At 41.1% G+C, this 21321-nt stretch overlaps 1 protein-coding gene across 9 annotated transcripts in view; it reads left to right on the top strand.

Moving 5' to 3' along the window:
- The window catches only part of PHKB (phosphorylase kinase regulatory subunit beta), a 238260-nt gene that overhangs the window by 193813 nt on the left and 23126 nt on the right, over nucleotides 1–21321 (top strand). For 7 of the 9 annotated variants that reach the window (XM_006121183.5, XM_006121180.5, XM_006121178.5 and 4 more), the window contains 3 exons: nucleotides 1530–1587; nucleotides 3573–3663; nucleotides 4906–5108. In XM_006121183.5, coding sequence (XP_006121245.1) covers nucleotides 1530–1587; nucleotides 3573–3663; nucleotides 4906–5108 — 352 coding nt within the window. Of the gene's footprint in view, nucleotides 1–1529; nucleotides 1588–2498; nucleotides 2590–3572; nucleotides 3664–4905; nucleotides 5109–21321 lie in introns of all 9 variants that reach the window. The other 2 variants (XM_089781466.1, XM_006121179.5) reach the window with 1 other exon arrangement.

The raw sequence follows: 21321 nt of genomic DNA, 5'->3' as shown, positions 1-21321 counted from the left end.
TCATAATTTTTAACTGGTTAACTGATTAATCAGGGTGGGGGGGGGGGGGAGATAGCTCAGTGGTTTGAGCATTGGCCTGCTAAACCCAGGGCTGTGAATTCAATCCTTGAGGGGGCCATTTAGGGATCTGGGGCAAATCTGACAGGGATGATACTTGGTCCTACCATAAGGGCAGGGGACTGGACTCGATGACCTCTCAAGGTCCCTTCCAGTTCTATGAGATAGGTATATCTCCAGATATTTACATCTTTTCTTCAGATCTACATATCTCTAAACTATAATCTTGCAGTTTGACTCTCTCATGCACCCCCCATATTCCCTTTTGAAGTGATGTTGCTGCTATACCTGGGGTGTACAAATAAGTGTATCCCACCTATGAATTTTAAATATAATGGATACAATAATTACCCATTTAACACATGCCCGCTTAACACATTTTCGCAATAGCACGATTTTTTTTAGGGAACTTTTTTGAATAACACGACCATCCCCAAAATAACACGAAAATAATCAAGTGGTGGACTACTTTGTGCAGTGGCATAAGTTGATGAAAACAGTGTTAATACACATGAGCAGATGAACACATATGGTCACAGCACTCCTCCACTCGCTCGTGTTTATCTTCGTGTTTTAACAAACCGCGGCGACTTGGGTCGCTAGATATCTAATGTTGATGTTGATGACCGACAACCAACAAAAAATTGACTTTGCTACCACCACCTAAAACGCAACCCCCACATTTTCCATTATTTTTAATGGGAAAATTGACCCCGCATAGCACGTTTTCACTTAGCACTAACATTTTCAGAAATGCATCTATAGTATTAAATGAGGAATTACTGTATTTCAAGCTCAAGGGATTGAATGGTTATCAGTATTCACTGTGATTTCACATCCTGTGGTCCCTCAGTATAACTCTCGGTTCTCAATCCTTTGCCACTGAGGCTAAATTTGTGCAGCAGAGCCTGTGATACTGGAGAAATATGACATAGGAAACTAAGAAGTGCAATACTGTATAATAATGCATACTTAATTATTACAACTGCTTCTGCACTCCTTGTGTATTTGACAAACTTCACTGTCTGGAAGTTTTTACCAATGCCTATTTTTTTCTGTTTAATCTTAGGAGATCCTTTAAAGTAATCACCCAAAAAGAAAGTCATTGCAAAATAAGCCAATGATTCACATTTAGGAAAAGTTACTATTCACTTAGCAACAGAAAAGAAACCCACTGTTTATTTTTTATATTACATTTAATTGTAACTGACTGTTCATATAAGCATTATAAAACATTTGATTTATTGAGTTTTCTTACGGTCTCCCAACAGGTTTGACTAAAATTAGTCAGTCACCCGAGTGGTATCACAGGACACAGATGGTGATTAGGTGGCATGTTAAATTTAAATTCTAAAGTTAAACATGTATTTAAGTGCTTTACTGAATCTGGTCCAAAATGAACTAATGTCGTTATCAAACTTACTTTATTGTTGCTGAATAAAAGTCACTGCATCTTTTTTTCATGTGCTTAGGTACTGTTTCTGACCATATTGAAAGAATCTATAGGCGAGCGGGCAGCAAAAAACTCTGGTTTGTATTTCATATGTTCATTTTTGTTTTTAAATGTTGCATTTCAGCCTGTTTAAAAAGCATAAAAGGTCAGATTGTTAGATAATATAAAAAAGCATAGCTCACCTGACTTCAGTTCAGCTATACCAGCTGAAAATCCACCTCATATTTCTTAACATAGAGAAGCAAATGGAATTTATTAATATGTGATGTATTTGTTCCTGTCACAAGTATATCGCAAAGCAAATGGCTCAGTGGCCAGTGTGGTAAACATGCTTCTTTACAAATGGGTTTGTAGCCATCTGAAGGACACATTAATATAAATTGTGATTGTCAACATTGTCTCTTTAAATCTGGGTGATCAACATTACTTATAAATACAAATAAAATTAAATAGAATTAGTAATGTAATTGACATGATCATATTTTCGAGAGTATGTTACAATGCTATAAAATTATGGCTTTCAGTAGCAAAGTTCAAAAATTAAATTAATAACAAAATTAGATACAGTTAGACAGTTTACTGCCTGTTGTTTCTGAAGTCATTTAGGTTAAAGATGGCTTTGCTTTCCCAGCCCTTTTAAAATTATTTTGGTAAAGTGTAATATTTACATGTAGTTTGGGTAATTGCTGTAAGACTATTCTAACTGAATTACTAGATTTCTATTCAGTTTTCTATATATAAAACAAGATTTGAGCTTAAGATGAAACCCATTCTCAGCTTGTTAATATTATTTATCAATAAGGTGTTTAGATATTAACCACATAAATTGATTTCAATTTTTTAGTTTTAGCCTGTTAATAAAGTGAAATAAACCTCTGGCTACTTATATGCTAAATTTTGTTGTTGATATTTTGAATACTTGTAAAACTAAAATATATAAAGTCTTATTTCTCATTTCTCTCTTATGATTGTCATATGACATACCTAGGTTGATGGTACGCTACAGTGCTGCATTTACACAGAAATTTGCTTCCTCTATAGCCCCACATATTACTACTTTGCTGGTACATGGGAAACAGGTAAAGTGCACAGAGGTCTTAAATGGTGCTGCTTGAGATTTGTTGCCTTAATTGCATTTTGATGGATCAGCTAATGCAGTTTTAAAATGCTTTGCTCTTGATCTTTGGAGTGCACAACTGAAGTCAGTGTCAATTTGGTTGATGGATTTGTACTAACTTTATTGAATATTATAACTTGTTCATTAACTCCCTTGATAAATTATTATTTGCAGCTATAAACCTCACGCAAGAAAATCTTAAACGTAGCTTATACAGTTTTCATTTTGGCATGAAATTACGATATATAAAATTAAACATTCACTTTTTTAATAGTTATAGCACCATGTCCATCTAGTTATTTTTAAAATTTGCAGCCAGTTTTAAACCTAGCACTTTACATGATTCTCTTTTTTCATTGCTTGCATATAAAAATATAGCCTGTAGGCAAAAATTATCAAAAATGTTAATTCAATGTGTGTTGCATGTGCTGTACTTACTCTCACAACAAAAATCTTTGCCTACTCCTTCAGTATAACTTTCTGAATTAAATGCTTTATTTCCTTTGCAAAGATTAAATACTGTATGCTTGAAAATTTCTAAATCTTTCCAGAATAAACTAAAATGTCTATCAAAGAGAAATTTTCCACTAATTACGAATTGGTGGCAAACAAAAACAGATATTCCTTTATAGAACAAATAATTATAACATGGTGTTTTCTTAACATGTTGTGAGAGAAAAGAAAGCCAGTTTATTATTTGCAGTTCCTAGTTTAATGAATTCTAACTGTTCCCAACACAGCCATTATTCTAAACTTTATTGATTAATAAAAATCCAGGATTTATCTAAAAAAAACCTTATGAAGTGACATTTCAAAAACAAATGTATGTATTTTCGTAGTTAATCATTTGGGATTTATCAAATGTGATGACAATTCAAACACATTATAGAATTCATTAAACCAGCATTTGATATCCAGTGGGATTGCTCTGTTTTCTACCCTCAGGTCTGTTGTGCGCTTCGCAGCAAGCCTTTTAGGTAAACTAGTGGACAGCCTTGCACCATCTATTACTAATGTTTTAGTTCAGGGTAAACAGGTAAGTCTGCATTTTTCAGAATTGCATTCAATGATAATCAAGAGAAAAATCTGTATAGGCTCTTTCATTTTGTAGGTCTCATATACTTTAAAAAGTACAAGACTAAAAAATACTTGTTAAATAATTAAAGAACTGAGTAAAATAAAAATTGCTAAATTTCATGTACTGCATATACTTGTGCTAAGACGTATGCATAACTAATGAAGTTGAGAGTAACATCGAGTAGATAGTTGAACAGCCAGAGCTAGATGGGAAAGAAATGAGAGAGATGCTGCAATTAAAGGTAAGGGGGAATGTATGAGAAGATATTTGTATACAAAAGGGCATTGAAGCAAGTAGTAAAACATTATTTAAAGAAAGTATATAGAGAACTTAATAAGCTAAAAGGGTAGTTAGTACATTTTGCACTGAGAGTAGCCACTCAATAGGGAATTTTTCACCATTTATGTTTTTCTCTCTGTATGCCTCTGCCCTAGTCCTAGGCCCTAATTTGTTCTATTGTTTGCCCTCCTGGCACAAAAGTAATTACAGTATGATTATAAAAAGTTTCTTTTGATTAGAAAAAAATACATATTGGAGACTTATGGCAGTTTTAATATCCAAACATTCCAAACAAGAAGGGCTGGAAGCATGCTTCTGGTGCTGTGTAGAAAAGTCAATGTGCATGCTGAATGGTTTGCAGTTGCTTATTTTCACTTTTTCGATTAACCAGGCTTGATCAAAACTTTTATAATGTAACATTTTTAAACGTCAGGAATGATGTTGTGTGTTGCTCTGTTTTACTTACAGTAGATGAGAAATGTAAAAATTTATTCATTAAATGGTTTTTTCTTTTGGCTAATTAGTCTAATAGCTTAATTATTCTAGCTTTTAAAATTCTAATTCAGTTTTGTACACATGAAAAAAAGAACATGGTAACAAGAATCATGTTTCCTAATTTTAAGGAAAGCTTTCTAGAAAGCTTTGACAAGGGAAAGGAAAGAACTATCTAGAAAATTATCAATCATGCATTCATGTTATCTAAACTGTGCCAAAATAAAGTGATGGCCAAGGAAGGTCACCTTAAAGTAGTGGACCAGTTACTCTTAGTAGTTAGTTGACACCATAATATATTTTGCCATGAATTCAGTTTTAATACTACCAGAGAAACCTTAGAATATAAAATCTAACTTTTATAATTATCATTTATTTTTCCTATTTCCCCCCCCTCACACACACACATTGTTGCTAATATATTCTTAGGTGACTCTTGGAGCTTTTGGCCATGAAGAAGAAGTTATTTCTAATCCCTTGTCTCCAGGAGAGATTAAGAACATCATCTACGACAAATGTAATTTGCAGGATGAGAGGGAAGCTGTAATTCAGCAAGAACTTGTCATTCACATTGGCTGGATCATCTCAAACTCACCTGAACTATTCAGTGGCATGTTAAAAATACGAGTTGGGTCAGTAACATATCTGATTCTGATATTATTATTATTATTATTATTATTATTGTAGCTATGAGATGCTGTAGCGAAAATCAGGGCCTTGATATGCTAGTGATTTTTATAAGCAAATACACTGAAGGGTTTATTTATTCATTATATTTTGCATTTAGTTTTCATTTATTTTATACTTCATTTAATGTAACATGCATTCTGCTGTACTAATATTTCCAGCAAAATTGGAATTACTAGTCTCATAAATATCATATACAAGTTCTTTTCCAGAAAATAGATTTGTCTTTTCAGCCTAATCCTCAGTTCATTCAACAGGATGTAGTTCTGCTGTATCAACTATATTAAAACATTTTCTATCACATAAGTTTTGTAAGATTCACATTACTACGCCAAGCAGTATACACTGAGCAGTATAATGAATATTATTTCTATACAGTGTTACATGATGGAGTCCCTTCATTAGATGTAAGCAAAGCTTTTGAAGTGAAGGCTGTTTTCCAAGATTTTATGTTGCTGTTTTCTATCTTTAGTAGTTTCTGCTTGACTGCTGATTTACCTTTTTTAGCTGTAATTTATATTCTTTTTGTTGGACAACATCTTCATCCTCAGAATTACTAATTTTGTCCTGAAGCTTCTTAGATTTCATGAAAAAAAAATCCAAGAACAATGCAACAATGAATAGTGTGCAGCACCTTAGAGACTACCAAAAAATGTAGGTGGTATCATGAGCTTTTGGGAGCATAACCCACTTCTTCACATGAAAGCTCATGATACCACCTACATTTTTTGGTAGTCTCTAAGGTGCTGCAGGACTATTCGTTATTTAAAAAAAAAATCAGTTACAGACTAACATGGCTACCCCTTTGAAACTTAGATTTCATGTGAACTATCTACTTAATATATTCTAAAAATAGGTCCTCTTATGTTTTATTTCTGCTGTTCTGCATTCAGTGAATACTTTGGATGAGAAGCATTACTTCTTTTCTTTACTCTGTCAGTAAGGATAAAATATAACCCTAGTATCATGTAAAATTATATTTACGTGCAGTAGAAGAGCATTGTCGTGGGGGAAAAAAAGCTTCAGCCTTCTTATTTCTTCAAATGATTGCACATGTAATTCCACTCTTTGGGTTGGTGCATCCAGCACACAACAGGCAGTTAGAAACTGCCTTAGTGGGATCTGTTGGGCAACTTGGGTTCATTCTGCTGCCCCATTCTGGCAAGGGAAGGGTTAAAAGGCTGGAGAGAGCCTGCATGAACCTAGGCAATTAGCTGCCTTGTAAGATGGGAAAATGGAGTTCTGCGCACTGCTGAAGGGCAGCTGCCACAGACCAAAGGGCAGCACACTCCATAAACTGAGCTAATTACCAGCAGGGAATGCTGTAGAGGTGAGAGAACTTGCTCGGGGTGAGAAAAGACCTCCCAAGTTCTCTCTTACAACTTGAAAGGGTCATTGGAACTCTGTTTTATTCAAAACTATTTGACTCAGCTTTTATGAACTCTGTGCATGTGTGCACCAGCGAGCAGCAGCAACAGTTAGTAGAATAGATTCTAACATCACCCTACTCCCCATTTGCAACTTCTACTTCATCCTCTCCAGACAAAACAATTTCATGCAGCACAGCTGCATCTCTTGATGATTTTAAGGTTTATCAGAAGTTGTTAAAGAAAGTGGCTCTAGGCTTACGTCTATTAGTCCTCATTTTGCCTGGATGACATTTTATCATTAGCGGGTCCCTCAGTACTCTAGCGGGAACTAGAACTCATGTGAGTGCTTTATGGCATACTCTGTGCTCTTTGCCCCTGAAAAGGGTAGAAAGCCTTTTGGCTAAGATCATATTTTGTACTGGCCTAAAAGTTTGAGTAACATTTTATTCACCCACCTCTGGGTTCATTAGTCATCACAGGACCTAAAAAGAGACGGTGGTTACCCCCCCAACCAAAAGATGCTAAGAGGCTAGACCTGTTTGACAGTAGATTTGCAGCTACATGTTGCTAACGAATAGGCCCTTTTGAGTTGATACAATTTTAATTTGTGGGTCTCCATGGAAAAGTTCGAAGAGCTACTTCTGGAGAATCCAAGTGAGGAGTTCTCTTCCCAGTTCAATGGGAAAAGATGTTATAAGAATTTCACTGCATGCAAGACTGGATGCAGCTAAAACCAGGGCCTACAGAAGCCATGAGCAGATCATCCTGGCTGAAATCTTCTGGTCTTTCTTATGAAACCCAGAGTTGACTCTAGAATGTTCCAGGGATCTTTTCTGTTCTCCGACAAGATGTACAACAAGCTCCATGGACTGACGGACACCTGCTCCTATTAGGATGTACTTACCAGCCAGAGCAGACACCTTTTCCTCAGCAGGACCTATCAAAAAAAGATTTACAAGTCCGGACTAACTGCCCGCGTCTACATGCTGCAGGGACCTGGTAGTTTGAAATAAAGCCCTAGTTCGAACTAGCTGTTATTCCTCCTGGAATGAGGTTTAACAGGTAGTTCGAACTAGGGCTTTATTTTGAACTACTGGGTCCCTGCCACATGTAGACGCGGGCAGTTAGTCTGGACTTGTAAATTTCAAAAAATGGCAACCGGCCAGGAAGATGCAAATCAAGCGCGGGATATTTAAATCCCGGGCTTGATTTGCAAATTCAAATGCCTACGTTAGCCTCCCTAGTTGGAACTAGGGGGCTAGTGTAGACATACCCTTAGATAGTTGGCTTGTCAAACGCCACTCCAAACAACAGGCACAGAACAATGTTCCCCTGATCCAGTCAGCATTTAATAGACTACTTATTATATCAGGAACACCATGGAATAGTAGATAATTCAACATTTAATGTGTCAGTACTGTTGTACAACAAAGAAAATTTTTCTTCTCCCCAGTATAGAAGATAGAGTTTGTAGGGGCTGTAATGGCCTCATCTCTAGCCATCACCTTTTCCACATTCAAGGTTCCAGGCAATTTGATCAGTGATTATGGATTTGAAGGCTCACTTGGTCACAACAGCACAAAACTATTTGAGGCTTCTGGATAACAGGGCCTCTTGCACCCATGTGGTTCAACATGCCAAACTGCAACTCAGCAGGCTATCATCAGTCTCCAGGATAGATTCCATAACCAATGCCTATTTACTGATATGATCAGTCAGGTTCCTAGATTTTTTTTTCTACCAGTCCCACTCATTTACAAGGTATTATTAAAGATAAGACAGGACCAGGCCAGAGTCATACCAGTACCTTCAGCATGGGTCTGTCAGCACTGTTCTCCACTCAGCTGGTGCTTTTGGTGAAGGCTGCAATTTCACTTTCACGAGAATCAACCCTAATATCCTGCCATTATGGTCAGCTGCCCCATCTACGCCTACAATCCCTTCATTTAATTGCAGGATAGGAGAAGAATAGAGAATAGGCTTGCTAAAAAGATGTTCAAGAGGTCTTGCCAAAGGTGAAAAGCCTACAAGAGCTACTCTACCTTGCTAAATGGAGATATTTTCCCATCTGGTCTCAATCGTATGGGATATCAGTGACCAGTTCTTCAGGTCAACATATTCTGACTACTTATTATATCAGAAATGGCAAGTCTTGGCAAAATAATTCCACTGCAGTACGTTTGGCTACTATTTCAGCATCCATCCTTAAATGGATGATTTTTCTATTTTCTCCAATAACATGTTCATAAGGTGCCAAGATCCTGTTCCCTGTGGGTTCTAAACTTAATAAGACTTGTGAGTCCCTGTTTGAATCATTGGCTACTTGATTGTTGCTGCATCTGTCAATGAAGGTGGCATTTTTTGGTAGTCATTACTTTGGCCAGAAGAGTAGGGGACTTGGAAGCATTAAGGTAAGCATGTACAGTCTTTGGTTTACCTACATCCTCATCTGAATTTCATCCGAAAGGTGCTTTTCTCTTTCCACATCACCCAGCAGATTTATTCTACCCAAAACTACATATGACCAAAGAGAGAGAATGTTTGCATATCCTGGATATCAGAAGAGCCTTGGCATTTTACCTGGACAGAACCAGTAAGGTTCAGCCAGGACAGATGAAGAGGTTGGTCTCCATGAAAGAATCTTCTAGGATTCCATCTTGCATGTTCATGTGTTGTGACTTGGCTAATGTCACTCGACACCATCACAGCTCATTGAAGGTCAGAATCTGTTACAGTGGCTTTTCTAGCAGAATTTCTAATTGCAGACATGTACAGAGCAGCAATCTGATCCTTGGTCCACATGTTTGCCGCCCGTTAAACTGTGGATCTAAACTGCAGAGACAATGCTAGAGTGGGTTAAGTTGTTCTGCAGTCTTTATTTAAATTAGACTCTGATCCTGCCTCCTTTCTAGCAGTTTGTGAATCTGCTGGAGTGGAATTCATGTCTACAATCATTCATTCAAAGAAAAAAACAGTTACTAACTTGTTACATAACTGTTCTTCAAGATGTACTATTGCACATGTCCATTTCATGACCTATTCCTGTACCCCTCTTTATTGGAGTCATGGCAATGAAGAACTGATGGGACTTGGGATGGGTCTGATATTTATACTATGCTGAGGCTGAGGGTAGCAGGGGGGACCTCAAGCAGTCCAACAGGTACTGCTGATGAAAGAAGTTTCCAATAACCGTGCACTGGACACATGAACACCAAATGTGAGAATGGACATGTGCAATACATCTTGAAAAACAACAGTTATGGAACAGGTTAGGAACTTTTTTCCAAAATGTATTTTAGAATTTCATGTTGTCAGATCTTTCTTATTATCTGGACAGAACAAAGCTGTTCAGAAACTCTCCTGGGCTATGTCTAGACTGCAAGCCTCTTTCGAAAGAGGCTCTTTCGAAAGATACTTTCGAAAGAGCGCGTCTAGACTGCACGCGGAATTTTGAAAAAGCAAGCCGCTTTTTCGAAAGAAAGCACCCAGTGAGTCTGGATGCTCTCTTTCTAAAAAGCCTGTTTGCTGTCAAGAACGCCTTCTTTCGAAAGAGCACTTTCGAAAGAAGGCGTTCTTCCTCGTGGAATTAGGTTTACCACCTTCGAAAGAAAAGCCGCATTCTTTCGATTTAATTTCGAAAGAACGCGGCCGCAGTCTAGACGCAGGTGAAGTTTTTTCGAAAAAAGGCTACTTTTTTCGAAAAAAACCCTGAGTCTGGACACAGCCCTAGATTGTTCATAGCATTTGTTGATATAATGATATGCCAAACAATATTCACTCAAAGATTGTCAAAATGGGTCTCTGATTATGCAAAGATATGCTACATGATGGCCTACTATCAAGACTGTTTAGGACTTATTCCAATAGAGCCTAGCTGCCTTTGCTGCCTCATTGTAGGAGATCCCTATTTTGGAGATTTGAAAAGCAACTATCTGGAGTATAATTCACTCCTTCACTCCTTATTATTCCTTGGTATAGGGCTCCAGATATGATGCCCACTTTAGCACAGCTGTCCTGCAGTCACTGTTTCAATAGGCTTTGAGTACCCATTTCCATGATGAGTTACTGTTTGTGAGTCACCCAAAGAGGAATGGAAAACCTGTCTTATGAAAGGAGACTCAAGGAACTTGGCTTGTTTACCTTAACCAAAAGAAAGCTGAGGGGAGAAATGATTGCTCTCTTTAAATATATTAGAGGGATAAATGCCAGGGAGAGAGAGGAATTATTTAAACTCAATACCAATGTGGACACAAGAGCAAATGGATATAAGCTGGCTATTAGGAAGTTTAGACTCGAAATTAGGCGAAGGTTTCTAACCATCAGAAGAGTGATGTTCTGGAACAAAATACAGGACTATGTAGCACTTTAAAGACTAACAAGATGGTTTATTAGATGATGAGCTTTCGTGGGCCAGACCCACTTCCTCAGATCAAATAATGGAAGAAAATAGTCACAACCATATATACCAAAGGATACAATTTTAAAAAAATGAACACACATGAAAAGGACAAATCACATTACAGAACAGAAGGGGGACGTGGGGGTGGGGGGAAGGAAGGTGAATGCCTGTGAGTTAATGATATTAGAGGTGGGGAAGGGGAAATGTCTGTGAGTTAATAGTATTAGAGGTGATAATTGAGGAAGCTATCTTTGTAATGGGTGAGATAATTGGAGTCTTTGTTAATTCCCCTGCGGAGAGTGTCGAATTTTAGCATGCATGCCAGTTCAGAGGATTCCCTTTCAAGTGCAGATTTGAATGTCTTCTGCAATGTGATTTGTCCTTTTCATATTTGTTCATTTTTTTTAATTGTATCCTTTGGTATATATGGTTGTGACTACTTTCTTCCACTATTTGATCTGAGGAAGTGGGTCTGGCCCACGAAAGCTCATCATCTAATAAACCATCTTGTTAGTCTTTAAAGTGCTACATTGTCCTGCATTTTGCTTCAACTACCCCAGACTAACACGGCTACATTTCTATCACTATTCTGAAGTAGGATGCAGGTTAGCAGGTCATTCAGACAGTGTCCTTTCTGGTTGAAATGACAAGCAACTGTTTTTTCTTTGTGATCCTGTCTAATGTCTGTTTTGTGGGCATTGATTCTTTGGCGAAGTGTCTGAGACGTTTGTCCAATGTACATAGCAGACGGACACTTTCGGCACATGATAGCATAGATTATATTTCTGGAGGCGCAGGAATATGTGTTCTTGATCTTATAACTCAGCCTTCCAAGGGAAGTAGTGGGGGTAAAATACCTATCTGGCTTCAAGATTAAGCTAAATGGGTTTATGAAGGGGATGGTTTGATGAGGTAACATAATCTTGGCAATTAATTGACCTTTCACTATCAGTGGTAAATAGGCCAATGGTGGGAAGATAGGACTTGCTATAGAGAACTTTTTTCTGGGTGTCTGGCTCATGAGTCTTGCCCACATGCTCAGGGTTCAGCTGATTGCCATATTTGGGGTTGGGAAGGAATTTTCCTCCACGGTAGATTGGCAGAGGCCCTGGAGGTTTTTTGCCTTCCTCTGTAGCATGGGGCATGGGTCACTAGCGGGAGGATTCTCTGCATCTTGGGGTCTTTGAACCATCGTTTCAAGGACTTCTATATCTGAGATATAGGTGAGAAGATTATTCTAGCAGTGGGTGGGTGAGATTCTGTGGCCTGCATTGTGCAGGGGGTCAGACTAGATGATCAAAATGGTCCCTTCTGACCTTAAAGTCTATGAGTCTATATGTAGACACTCATTCAAAGAAGAAAGAGTGGTTTGTTACCCTGCAATAATTATGGTTCTTTGAGATGTTTGTACATGTGTATTCTACAACACAGCCTCTTTCCCCACTATGATGGAGTTTCTAGCAATCTACATTCTGTTTTAGTGAAAGAACTGGATAACAACTGCAGATGCCCTGCCTTTTCTGACCTCAGCCACAGAGCACCAGAGGGTGTGCCAGGGTGCAGATTACTGAAAAGGTTATGATTTTATTTGCCTGGAGCATGTGTACACCAGAAGAGGAATACATGTCAGCAACACATCTTGAAGACCACAGTTACTGTAGAGTAGGTAACTGTTCTTTGGTAGAAATTCTAGCAGGATTGTAACAGAAAGTATATGTATAATTTGCAAGGTATCCATGGCCAGTAGCTGTGTTTTCATGTCAACTCATCTTTAGTCACACCAAAACAATGGTTTTATTAACAATACCCATTTCATAGTCACTCAAGTGCAACAGTTTTTTCCATTATAAAACATTCTTTCTACAGTTTCTGCTTATTACTCACCCCCGAATCTTCTGTAAACCAATCCCAGTGTACTAATGTACCTCCCTGTTCCAAATTTCATTCTATAGATTTCATTTCATTTCACTAGTGTCATTCACTTCAATAAGTAAAATTAAACTTCTCTCAGAAATTGTATTCTAGTCTGATAATGATTTGATTTGGTGTTTCATTATTGATTTGTAGTCTGGCTTTCATGTTGAAAAAGATCAAGTTCCTGACAGACCCATTACGGTTAAGACCTCCAATTACCTGCTTTCTACCCAAGCTCTGTCACTCAGGTTTTAATAAGAGATACCTCTAAAGATTATTTTATCAGCCATTTTTCATGTCCATTTTTATACTGTCAGGACAAGTCATATAAGGAATTACAAACAAAATACCCTGTCAGTGAATGAACTATTGATGCCTTAACTGATCACAGTGAACTGATTCCGAAGGTAATACTGTATTTTAATAACAGGACAATCACATTGCTTTGCCCAGGCAAATAAAATAGATGCAATTGATACTTTGAACTTATAATCCACTAAAAGCAATGTCTACAGGTATGCTTCTGACTTTTGATATGAAAGTTGAGGAAATTATAGCAATTTACATGACTAAATCTATCTTACTATTCGTTAATCATCAAATAATGTGGCTGTCTGAATCATCATTATTCAAGTACAGTATGCATACTTTCAAATGACTATGTTTTCAGTGTTAATATATCTTGTATAAAAAACAGGTTCCTTTCATGTCGGTGACACCTGTTTGACTTTCTCTAAGCACTGAGAAATGGAGCACATCTCTCTCATAGAGTTAAAATATTAAGCTCTTGGATGCATGGTGATTTTTAAAGTTAAACTTCAAATATTTATTCAGAAACTTTGTTGAACATCATAAATCACCAACTTACATGTATTTGTTACTTAAAAGTCAATATATTTTAATAGTTGAAAATCACGTAGGCTGCCATATATCCTGACTTTGAGTCCCTTGCCATACTTGATGACATAACTAGCTCAGAAGAGAAGCAGAAAAATGTTCGTGGCTCTGACTAAAGTCTTAACTACCATCTGTGTTTTCAGGGTGCTACTAAGGACTTGGCCTGAAAGTGAAGGAGGAATGAATATGTATTCTGAATAAAATATTTGAAAGTGCATTTGTATTTTTGAAGTCAATGTTTCCCATAAGATGAGGCATGTCCAGATGACTACCCTTGGTGTAGAGGCACATACATGCTTCACAGTTGTTTTCCAAAATCTCAAAATTTATTTGTTCAAAAAGTCTCTAGTTATTGTTCTAGAGAGAACTTTCAGAACACGAAGTAAGAGTGTAAGTGATGCAATGCAATAACATCTGCATGAGTTTGTAGAGTCTGAAACAGTAGTTCTGAAATGTGAATTATAATTGGAATGTGCTTTGATAATGATGAAATTTTAAATGTCAGCATTAACTACATCTTGATTCATCAAAGCATGTAAGAGACAATATGATTCATCTCATTTTGAAGTTCTACATCAACCTTTCCCAAACTTGGGGTGGTGGGATGAGGAGCAATAAGGACTGGTTTTGGAAGATTGATAAAAAGATGTATACAGTAGGATGTCTTGACTTTCAGCAGTGCATGGTAGAATTGCAGAATTGGGGTATGTAAATAGTTTCATTTTTCTGAAGCAGCGACTCAGCATTCTGAAGTTTCATAAACAGCGATTCAGTCCGCATGCATACATTAACTAGTAATGATTTTGGGTCTTAAATGGGGAAACTGCAAAGCTTTTCAGTTTGCACTGTGGAATCACCCTTAAAACAGAGGCAAACATGAGTTTGTCTTTATTTATTTGAATTAATAACTTATAATTTTGACTACTGTGAGGGGAGGAAGTTGAGACTGCAAGTTGTAAAAAAAGAAGATTCCAGTATACCAATCTGCTAATCGTTTGCTGAAGATGGTAACATACAGCTCATGTAGAATGCACCTATCTTTGCACAATGTATGAGTAGACATTACGCACGGATTCTCAATCTTGTTCTTCTTTTTTGCACTAGTCAAGGGATGTAAAGGGGAGTAGAAAATAGCTGCAATTATCAAATTTTAGTTCTTCAAGTGGCCCCATGGGTGCTCCACTCCAGGTGTCGGGTCCGTCCCAGCGCCACTGATTGGGAGATTTTGTAGCCATATCGGGCTGGACCACGCATGCTCCCTGCGCCTGCTGGTCATTCGCACCCTTTCTAACATGCGCGGTTCGCCCCTCCTCCCCGCCAGTTCCTCTCAACCGTTCTCGGTTGCTGACGGGAGCTAGCGATCTCTCTTCGGTCGCTTACCATTTTCTCTGAATAAAAAACGTGTAAATAGTTAAAAATTTTAGTGTTAGTTGTTAGTTTTGGTTTAGTTAGTCTTCAAAAAAAAAGGAAAAGAAAAAAGATCGTTTTGGTCAGTTACGCGCTGGAGCATTTTTTCTCATCAGTTTCACCACCATGTCTGGATCACCCAGCTTCAAGCGGTGTGCTCAGTGTAAAGAGGCAATACCCGCTTCTGACGGACATGCACTCTACATTCGTTGCCTGGGGGAGTCTCATGTCACTAGTAAGTGTGCCCACTGCTGTAGGTTAACACTGAGGGCAAGAAGAGACAGAGACTTTACGCCTGAAGCTCCTGCTATGTGATAAGGCTCTTCAGCCATCACACACTCCATAGCAGGAGTCACCGCAACCCCCAAAATGAAGGGCATTATCCCCTGCGGCAGTGGCAGCAAAGAAGAAAAAAGCCTCCCCTGCCCACTCCCTGCCAGCAGTTCCTCTGCCTCAGATAATCCAGGAAGCCCAGGGTTCGCAAGAAAGCCAGTCGGCAGCCAACTCAGTTTCACGGCCTCGATCTGATAAGCCGGGCAAGCCACGCACAGCATCTGCCCCGCCACTAGCCTCCCCTCTCCATAGGGAACACAAGCAGGTGTCAACCCCTTCGGGGAGCAAGTGGCCCCAGCTAACAGCACCGATGGAGGGGGCACCGTCCTCGAAACACCGGGACACACAAGGTTCAGCCCCGGAATCGGCAGTCCGGTCGGTCACGGAGACGGTGCCGCTTACGGCTCCGCAAGACCGAGTGCCCTCCGCACCAGACAGGAGACGGCACTGGAAAAGCCCTGCACCGCAAGGCGTGGACCCGGCACCGGCAATTCAGCCAACACCGGCAGCAATCAGCAGTTCCGCTGCACAACCGGTGCCGCGAGAATTACCCTGCTCGGCACTGAGAGCGCTCTCGCACTCTACTCAGCAGGCTATATCAACACTGCCAACAGGCTCTCCCCCCTCCCATGACTCAGACTCTCCATCAGTGGAGGAGATCTATCGGAGCATAATAGGGGACTCCTTAGTTGTGAAGGGACACTCATCATCAGTCCCTTCAAAAGCAGATAGGAAGTCGGTCCCTAGGGATCATTCACTGTCTCCTCCTATGCTTTCAGCAGACCCTTCCCCACCCTATTATCCAGTATCAGGAAGGGGACCTTACCCTCCAAGGCATAGATCTTTGCGTTCCCTGCGACGAAGATCTCACCATTATTACAGATATGCACCTCGTTCTCCCATTTACTCCCCTCCAAGATTTCACCATTCTAGACATGGGAGTAGATACGCTTCCAGAAGGTCATCTCCTGATTATGACTATCGTTATCACAGGAGTTATTACACAGGGAGGAAGGACAGGTCACAGTCCCATTCTTATTCGTGTTGCTGCCGCCAGTCCGCTTATAGACGCTGCTCGCCACCTGTCTCGGACCACCAACCACTGCAGTAACCCGGACCCCCTCCTTGTGCACCTTCTGTGTCGGTCCTGTCAGAACCTGAAGAGGGTCAAAACTCAGACACGAATGAGTGGATGCCACAAGCTTCCCCGCAGGATGCCCAGTCGTCTTCTCCCGATGACGCAGTTTTTGCAATGGACACCTCACCACCAGATGATACCTGAGAGTTTCAGAACCTCTTCAAGAGAGTGGCACAATCATAGGAGGTTCAGTTAGTGGAGGTGCAAGCAAAACACTGTATGTTACTAAAGAACTTGCATCCCAGACAACAATCTAAGGTGGCTCTACCGCTCTGCTAGACGAGGCGATCCTGGAGCCAGCCACAGAAATTTGGAATATGCCGGCTTCCACTACTCCATCATGTAAGCGAGCAGAGAAAAGATATTTTATATCTTCAAAGGGCGCTGAGTTCCCTTTTACTCATCCTCAACCAAACTCGCTAGTGGTGGATGCAGCTTTGCAGAGGGCAAAAAACCCGCAAGTGAGGAATTCAGCAGCAGACAAAGATGCAAAGAGACTGGACATATTCAGAAGAAAAGTGTACTCCTCCTCAACACTTCTCCTCCGTATCGCAAATTACGCAGCCTTACTTTCTAATCATAGTTTTGACAACATCTCAAAGTTATCAGAAATTGCTCAGAGAATTTCCGAAACCGACAAAATACTCCTCCGTTCTATACTACAGAAGGGATATGCATGTGCCAGAGCGGGTTTGCAAATTGCCATGGATGTGGCAGACACAGCGGCTCGAACAATTGCAACAGCAGTTTCTATGAGAAGAGCTTCATGGCTTGTGACCGCTGCTGTACCGAAAGAGTTACAATCCAAGGTCGAGGATCTTCCATTCAACAGGATTAAGTTGTTTGCGGAGAAAACGGACGAGGTGCTCCACACGGGTAAAGATTCCCAAGTCACCTTACGTACACTCAGGATGTACATTCCACTTTTCCACCGTGTTATTTCCCATTCCAAAGATGTTATGAGTACTAGTTTTGTAGACAGCAAAACAGTCCATATGAGCCAAACCGGTCCAAGCAGAGGACACAGCACAGACGCCCTCAGTCATCTAAGGCGAATAACGCAATGATACCCAAACAGCAGGTTTGACTCCCAGGTCGAGGGCACGCCAAACATTCCTGTTCTAGTCAGAGACACCAACCCCATTTTTCAACATTGGCTGCGACCCTACTACCATCAGTGGGTTGCCATATCATTGGACAGATGGGTCCTGGAAATGATAAAATCCGGACTCACCATCCCATTCACATCCCTTTCCCCCCTCCACCCCTCCCACCCTGTCCCTTTTCAGGGACCCTTCTCACAAGGCCCTCTTACAACAGGAGGCCTATCACCTGTTACGAATTGGAGCGATAGAAAGGGTCCCGGACTTCTTCAGGGGAAAAGGGTTCTATTCGAGATACTTCCTAACTCAAAAGAAATCGGGGTTGGAGACCCATACTCGATCTACAAGGGTTAAACCATTATCTGTGGAAGCAGCAATTCAAAATGGTGACTCTGACTACGATCATTCCTTCTCTGGACACCAATGACTGGTTCGCGGCCCTCGACCTCCAGGATGCCTGTTTTCACATAGCCATACACCCTGTGCACACGCGATTCCTGCGATTTGTTATAAGCAACGAGCATTTTCAGTATTGCGTCCTTCCGTTTGGGTTGGCTTCGGCTCCAAGAGTTTTCTCAAAGACCCTCGCTGTAGTCACCGCCCACCTTCATCGCCTCGGAGTCATCATATTCCCTTATCTAGATGACTGTCTCATAAAGGGAACATCACGACAGGAGACGACACAGATGCTTTCAATAGTCAGAGACACTTTCAACTCACTGGGGCCGATAGTAAACGAGCAAAAGTCCACGTTAGTTCCAACACAGAACATAAAGTTCATAGGAGCAGTTCTCATTTCTCGTGCGGCGAGAGTGTATGTGCCGGGGGACAGATTCCAGGCAATAAAAGATCTGGTCAATCTTCTCTACAAAACTGCAACAGTCTCAGCGCATACTTGCCTACGCCTGCTTGGCCACATGGCTGCAGCCACCTTCGTCGTCCCGCAAGCACGTCTCCATCTACGGAATCTACAGCACTGGCTGTCAACGGTATATGTCCCCACAAGACACGACATACACAAGTTAGTTACTCCTCCATCCCACATGCACAGCTCCCGCCGATGGTGGATGAACCCATCAAACATCCTTATGGGAGTACCGTTTCACCAAGCTCAGCCATCGGTTCAGTTAACATCGGATGCTTCTCTCATTGGGTGGGGTGCTCACATGGGTGAGGAGCGTATCCAGGGATGATGGTCTCACGCCGAAAGATGCCTTCACATCAACCAACTAGAGTTACGAGCGATCTTTCTAGCATGCAAACACTTCCTCCCCAGTCTGAGAGGCAAAAAAGTCAGGGTATTGACAGACAACGTAGCAGCAATGTATTATATAAACAGACAGGGAGGAGCAAGTTCACGCTCCCTATGCGCCGAAGCAGTACGGTACTGGAATTGGTGCAGACAGAACAACATAATCATAACAGCGTCGTACTTACCTGGCATAGCCAATGTCATTGCCGATTCCCTCAGCAGACGCTTCCCCACAGACCACGAATGGGAGGTGAGGCAGGATGTACTTCAGAAGATCTTCCGCAGATGGGGAATGCCCCCGGTAGATCTTTTTGCAACATCCGTCAACAAAAAGTGTTGCCTTTTTTGCTCCAGAGCAGGAATCGGCAAAGTATCTCTCGGCGATGCACTCCTATAAATTGAAAAAAATTGCTCCTGTTCGCTTCTCCGCCAACAGTCCTCATTCCCAGAACATTACAGAAAATCAGGACGGAGAGGGCGACGGTAATTTTAATAGCACCAGCTTGGCCAAGGCAAGCATAGTATACGTTCTTACACAAAATGTCGCTGCAACCACCATGGCCTCTGCCCTTGTACCGAGATCTCCTCTCTCAAGACCAGGGATCTCTCCTTCATCCCAAACTAGAAACATTGCATTTGACGGCGTGGTTCCTGACTGGCTTAGACTAGATGAAAAGCTTTGTTCAGATCAGATCAGGTCAGGTCCATATTGATACATAGTAGAAAGACATCTATGCGAAATACTTACCTAGCTAAATGGCGCAGATACTACGACTGGTGCCTCCAGAATAACGTTCAACCATTGTCTTCTCCTCTACACCAAATTCTCAAATACATTCTTCACTTGCGAAACTTGAAACTTTCTCTAGCATCCCTCAGAGTTCACTTGGCAGCCATCAGTGCCTTCCATTACCCAATACAGGGTTCTTCAGTGTTCTCTCACCCGACGACTAGACGTTTCCTCAAAGGCATGATTAATATAAGCCCACCTCGAAGGCCACCTCTGCTGTCGTGGGACCTCGACCTGGTACTTGACACAATTATGTATCCTCTATTCGAGCCTCTAGCATCTGTACCCTTACAGATGTTAACCATGAAGACCATCTTCTTGCTTGCAGTTACATCAGCACATAGAGTTAGTGAGCTAGGGGCGATAATGGCAAATCCTCCTTTTACTTCTTTCTCAGAGGAGTCGGTGACTTTACGATTGCACCTAGCGTTCATACCCAAGGTCTCTTCGTCATTTCATATCAATGAACCAATCATCCTGCCTTCCTTTTACCCTAAGCCACATGCCTCAACGAAGGAGGCCCTGCTGCATACGCTGGATGTAAGGCGTGCTCTTTCCTTTTACATACAGAACCTGACAGTGGAGACAAACAGATAGACTCTTGATATCAACGGCTCACCGATCTAAGGGAGCTGCACTCTCCACTCAGCACATTAGCAAGCTTATCACCTTTGCATTACCACATGCCATTCCATTCAGGGTAGACCCTTGTCTTCTCAGCCACGAGCGCACTCAACCAGGGGCAGTGGCGACATCTACTGCCTTCGCCAGAGGAGTTCCATTAGCAGACATTTGCAGGGCAGCCACATGGGCTTCCAGCTCTACATTTATGAGACATTACGCTATAGTGCAAAAATGTGCAGCGGACCATGCAGTCGCTTCTGCAGTCCTTTCCGCAGTAAAACCTCATTGATCCGGAGCGCTCCTTGTTCCAACTACTTCTATAGTCACCTGGAGTGGAGCACACACGGGGCCACTCGAAGAACAAGAGGTTACTCACCTTGTGTAGTAACGATGGTTCTTCGAGATGGGCCCCGTGGGTGCTCCACGTCCCGCCCTCCTCCCCGCTCCGGGGTTTTTTCTCTCTCTTTCTCGTTTCAGAAACCAGATGGTGAGAGGAACTGGAGGGGGGGCCGAACCGCACACATTAGCAAGGGTGCAAATGACCAGCAGGCGCAGGGAGCATGCACGGTCCAGCCCGATATGGCTATGAAATCTCCCGATCAGTGGCACCGGGATGGACCCGACACCTGGAATGGAGCACCCACGGGGCCCATCTGGAAGAACCGTCGTTACTACACAAGGTGAATAACCTCTTCTTCCCTCTCATGTAGGAGGAACTTCAGCAACCTATAGATTACCCCTTTACCACTTCCTCCTTCAGGCTCAGCATAAAGCTTATGATTGGTATGGGGAATGACCCTGCTCAAGATCATCTGCACAGTTATAAGTCACAAGTTACCAAGTGGTTCCTTGGGAATAACTGTCAGATGATGGAGTACTCAGCAGCTTCTCGCTGGCACAGAACCAGCCAGAGAATTCAGAAGTTATAAAT

This window comes from Pelodiscus sinensis, chromosome 12 (assembly GCF_052426305.1).
Source record: "Pelodiscus sinensis isolate ZL-2025 chromosome 12, ASM5242630v1, whole genome shotgun sequence".
Taxonomy (NCBI): domain Eukaryota; kingdom Metazoa; phylum Chordata; order Testudines; family Trionychidae; genus Pelodiscus; species Pelodiscus sinensis.
This window is presented reverse-complemented; position numbering and strand designations above follow the sequence as displayed.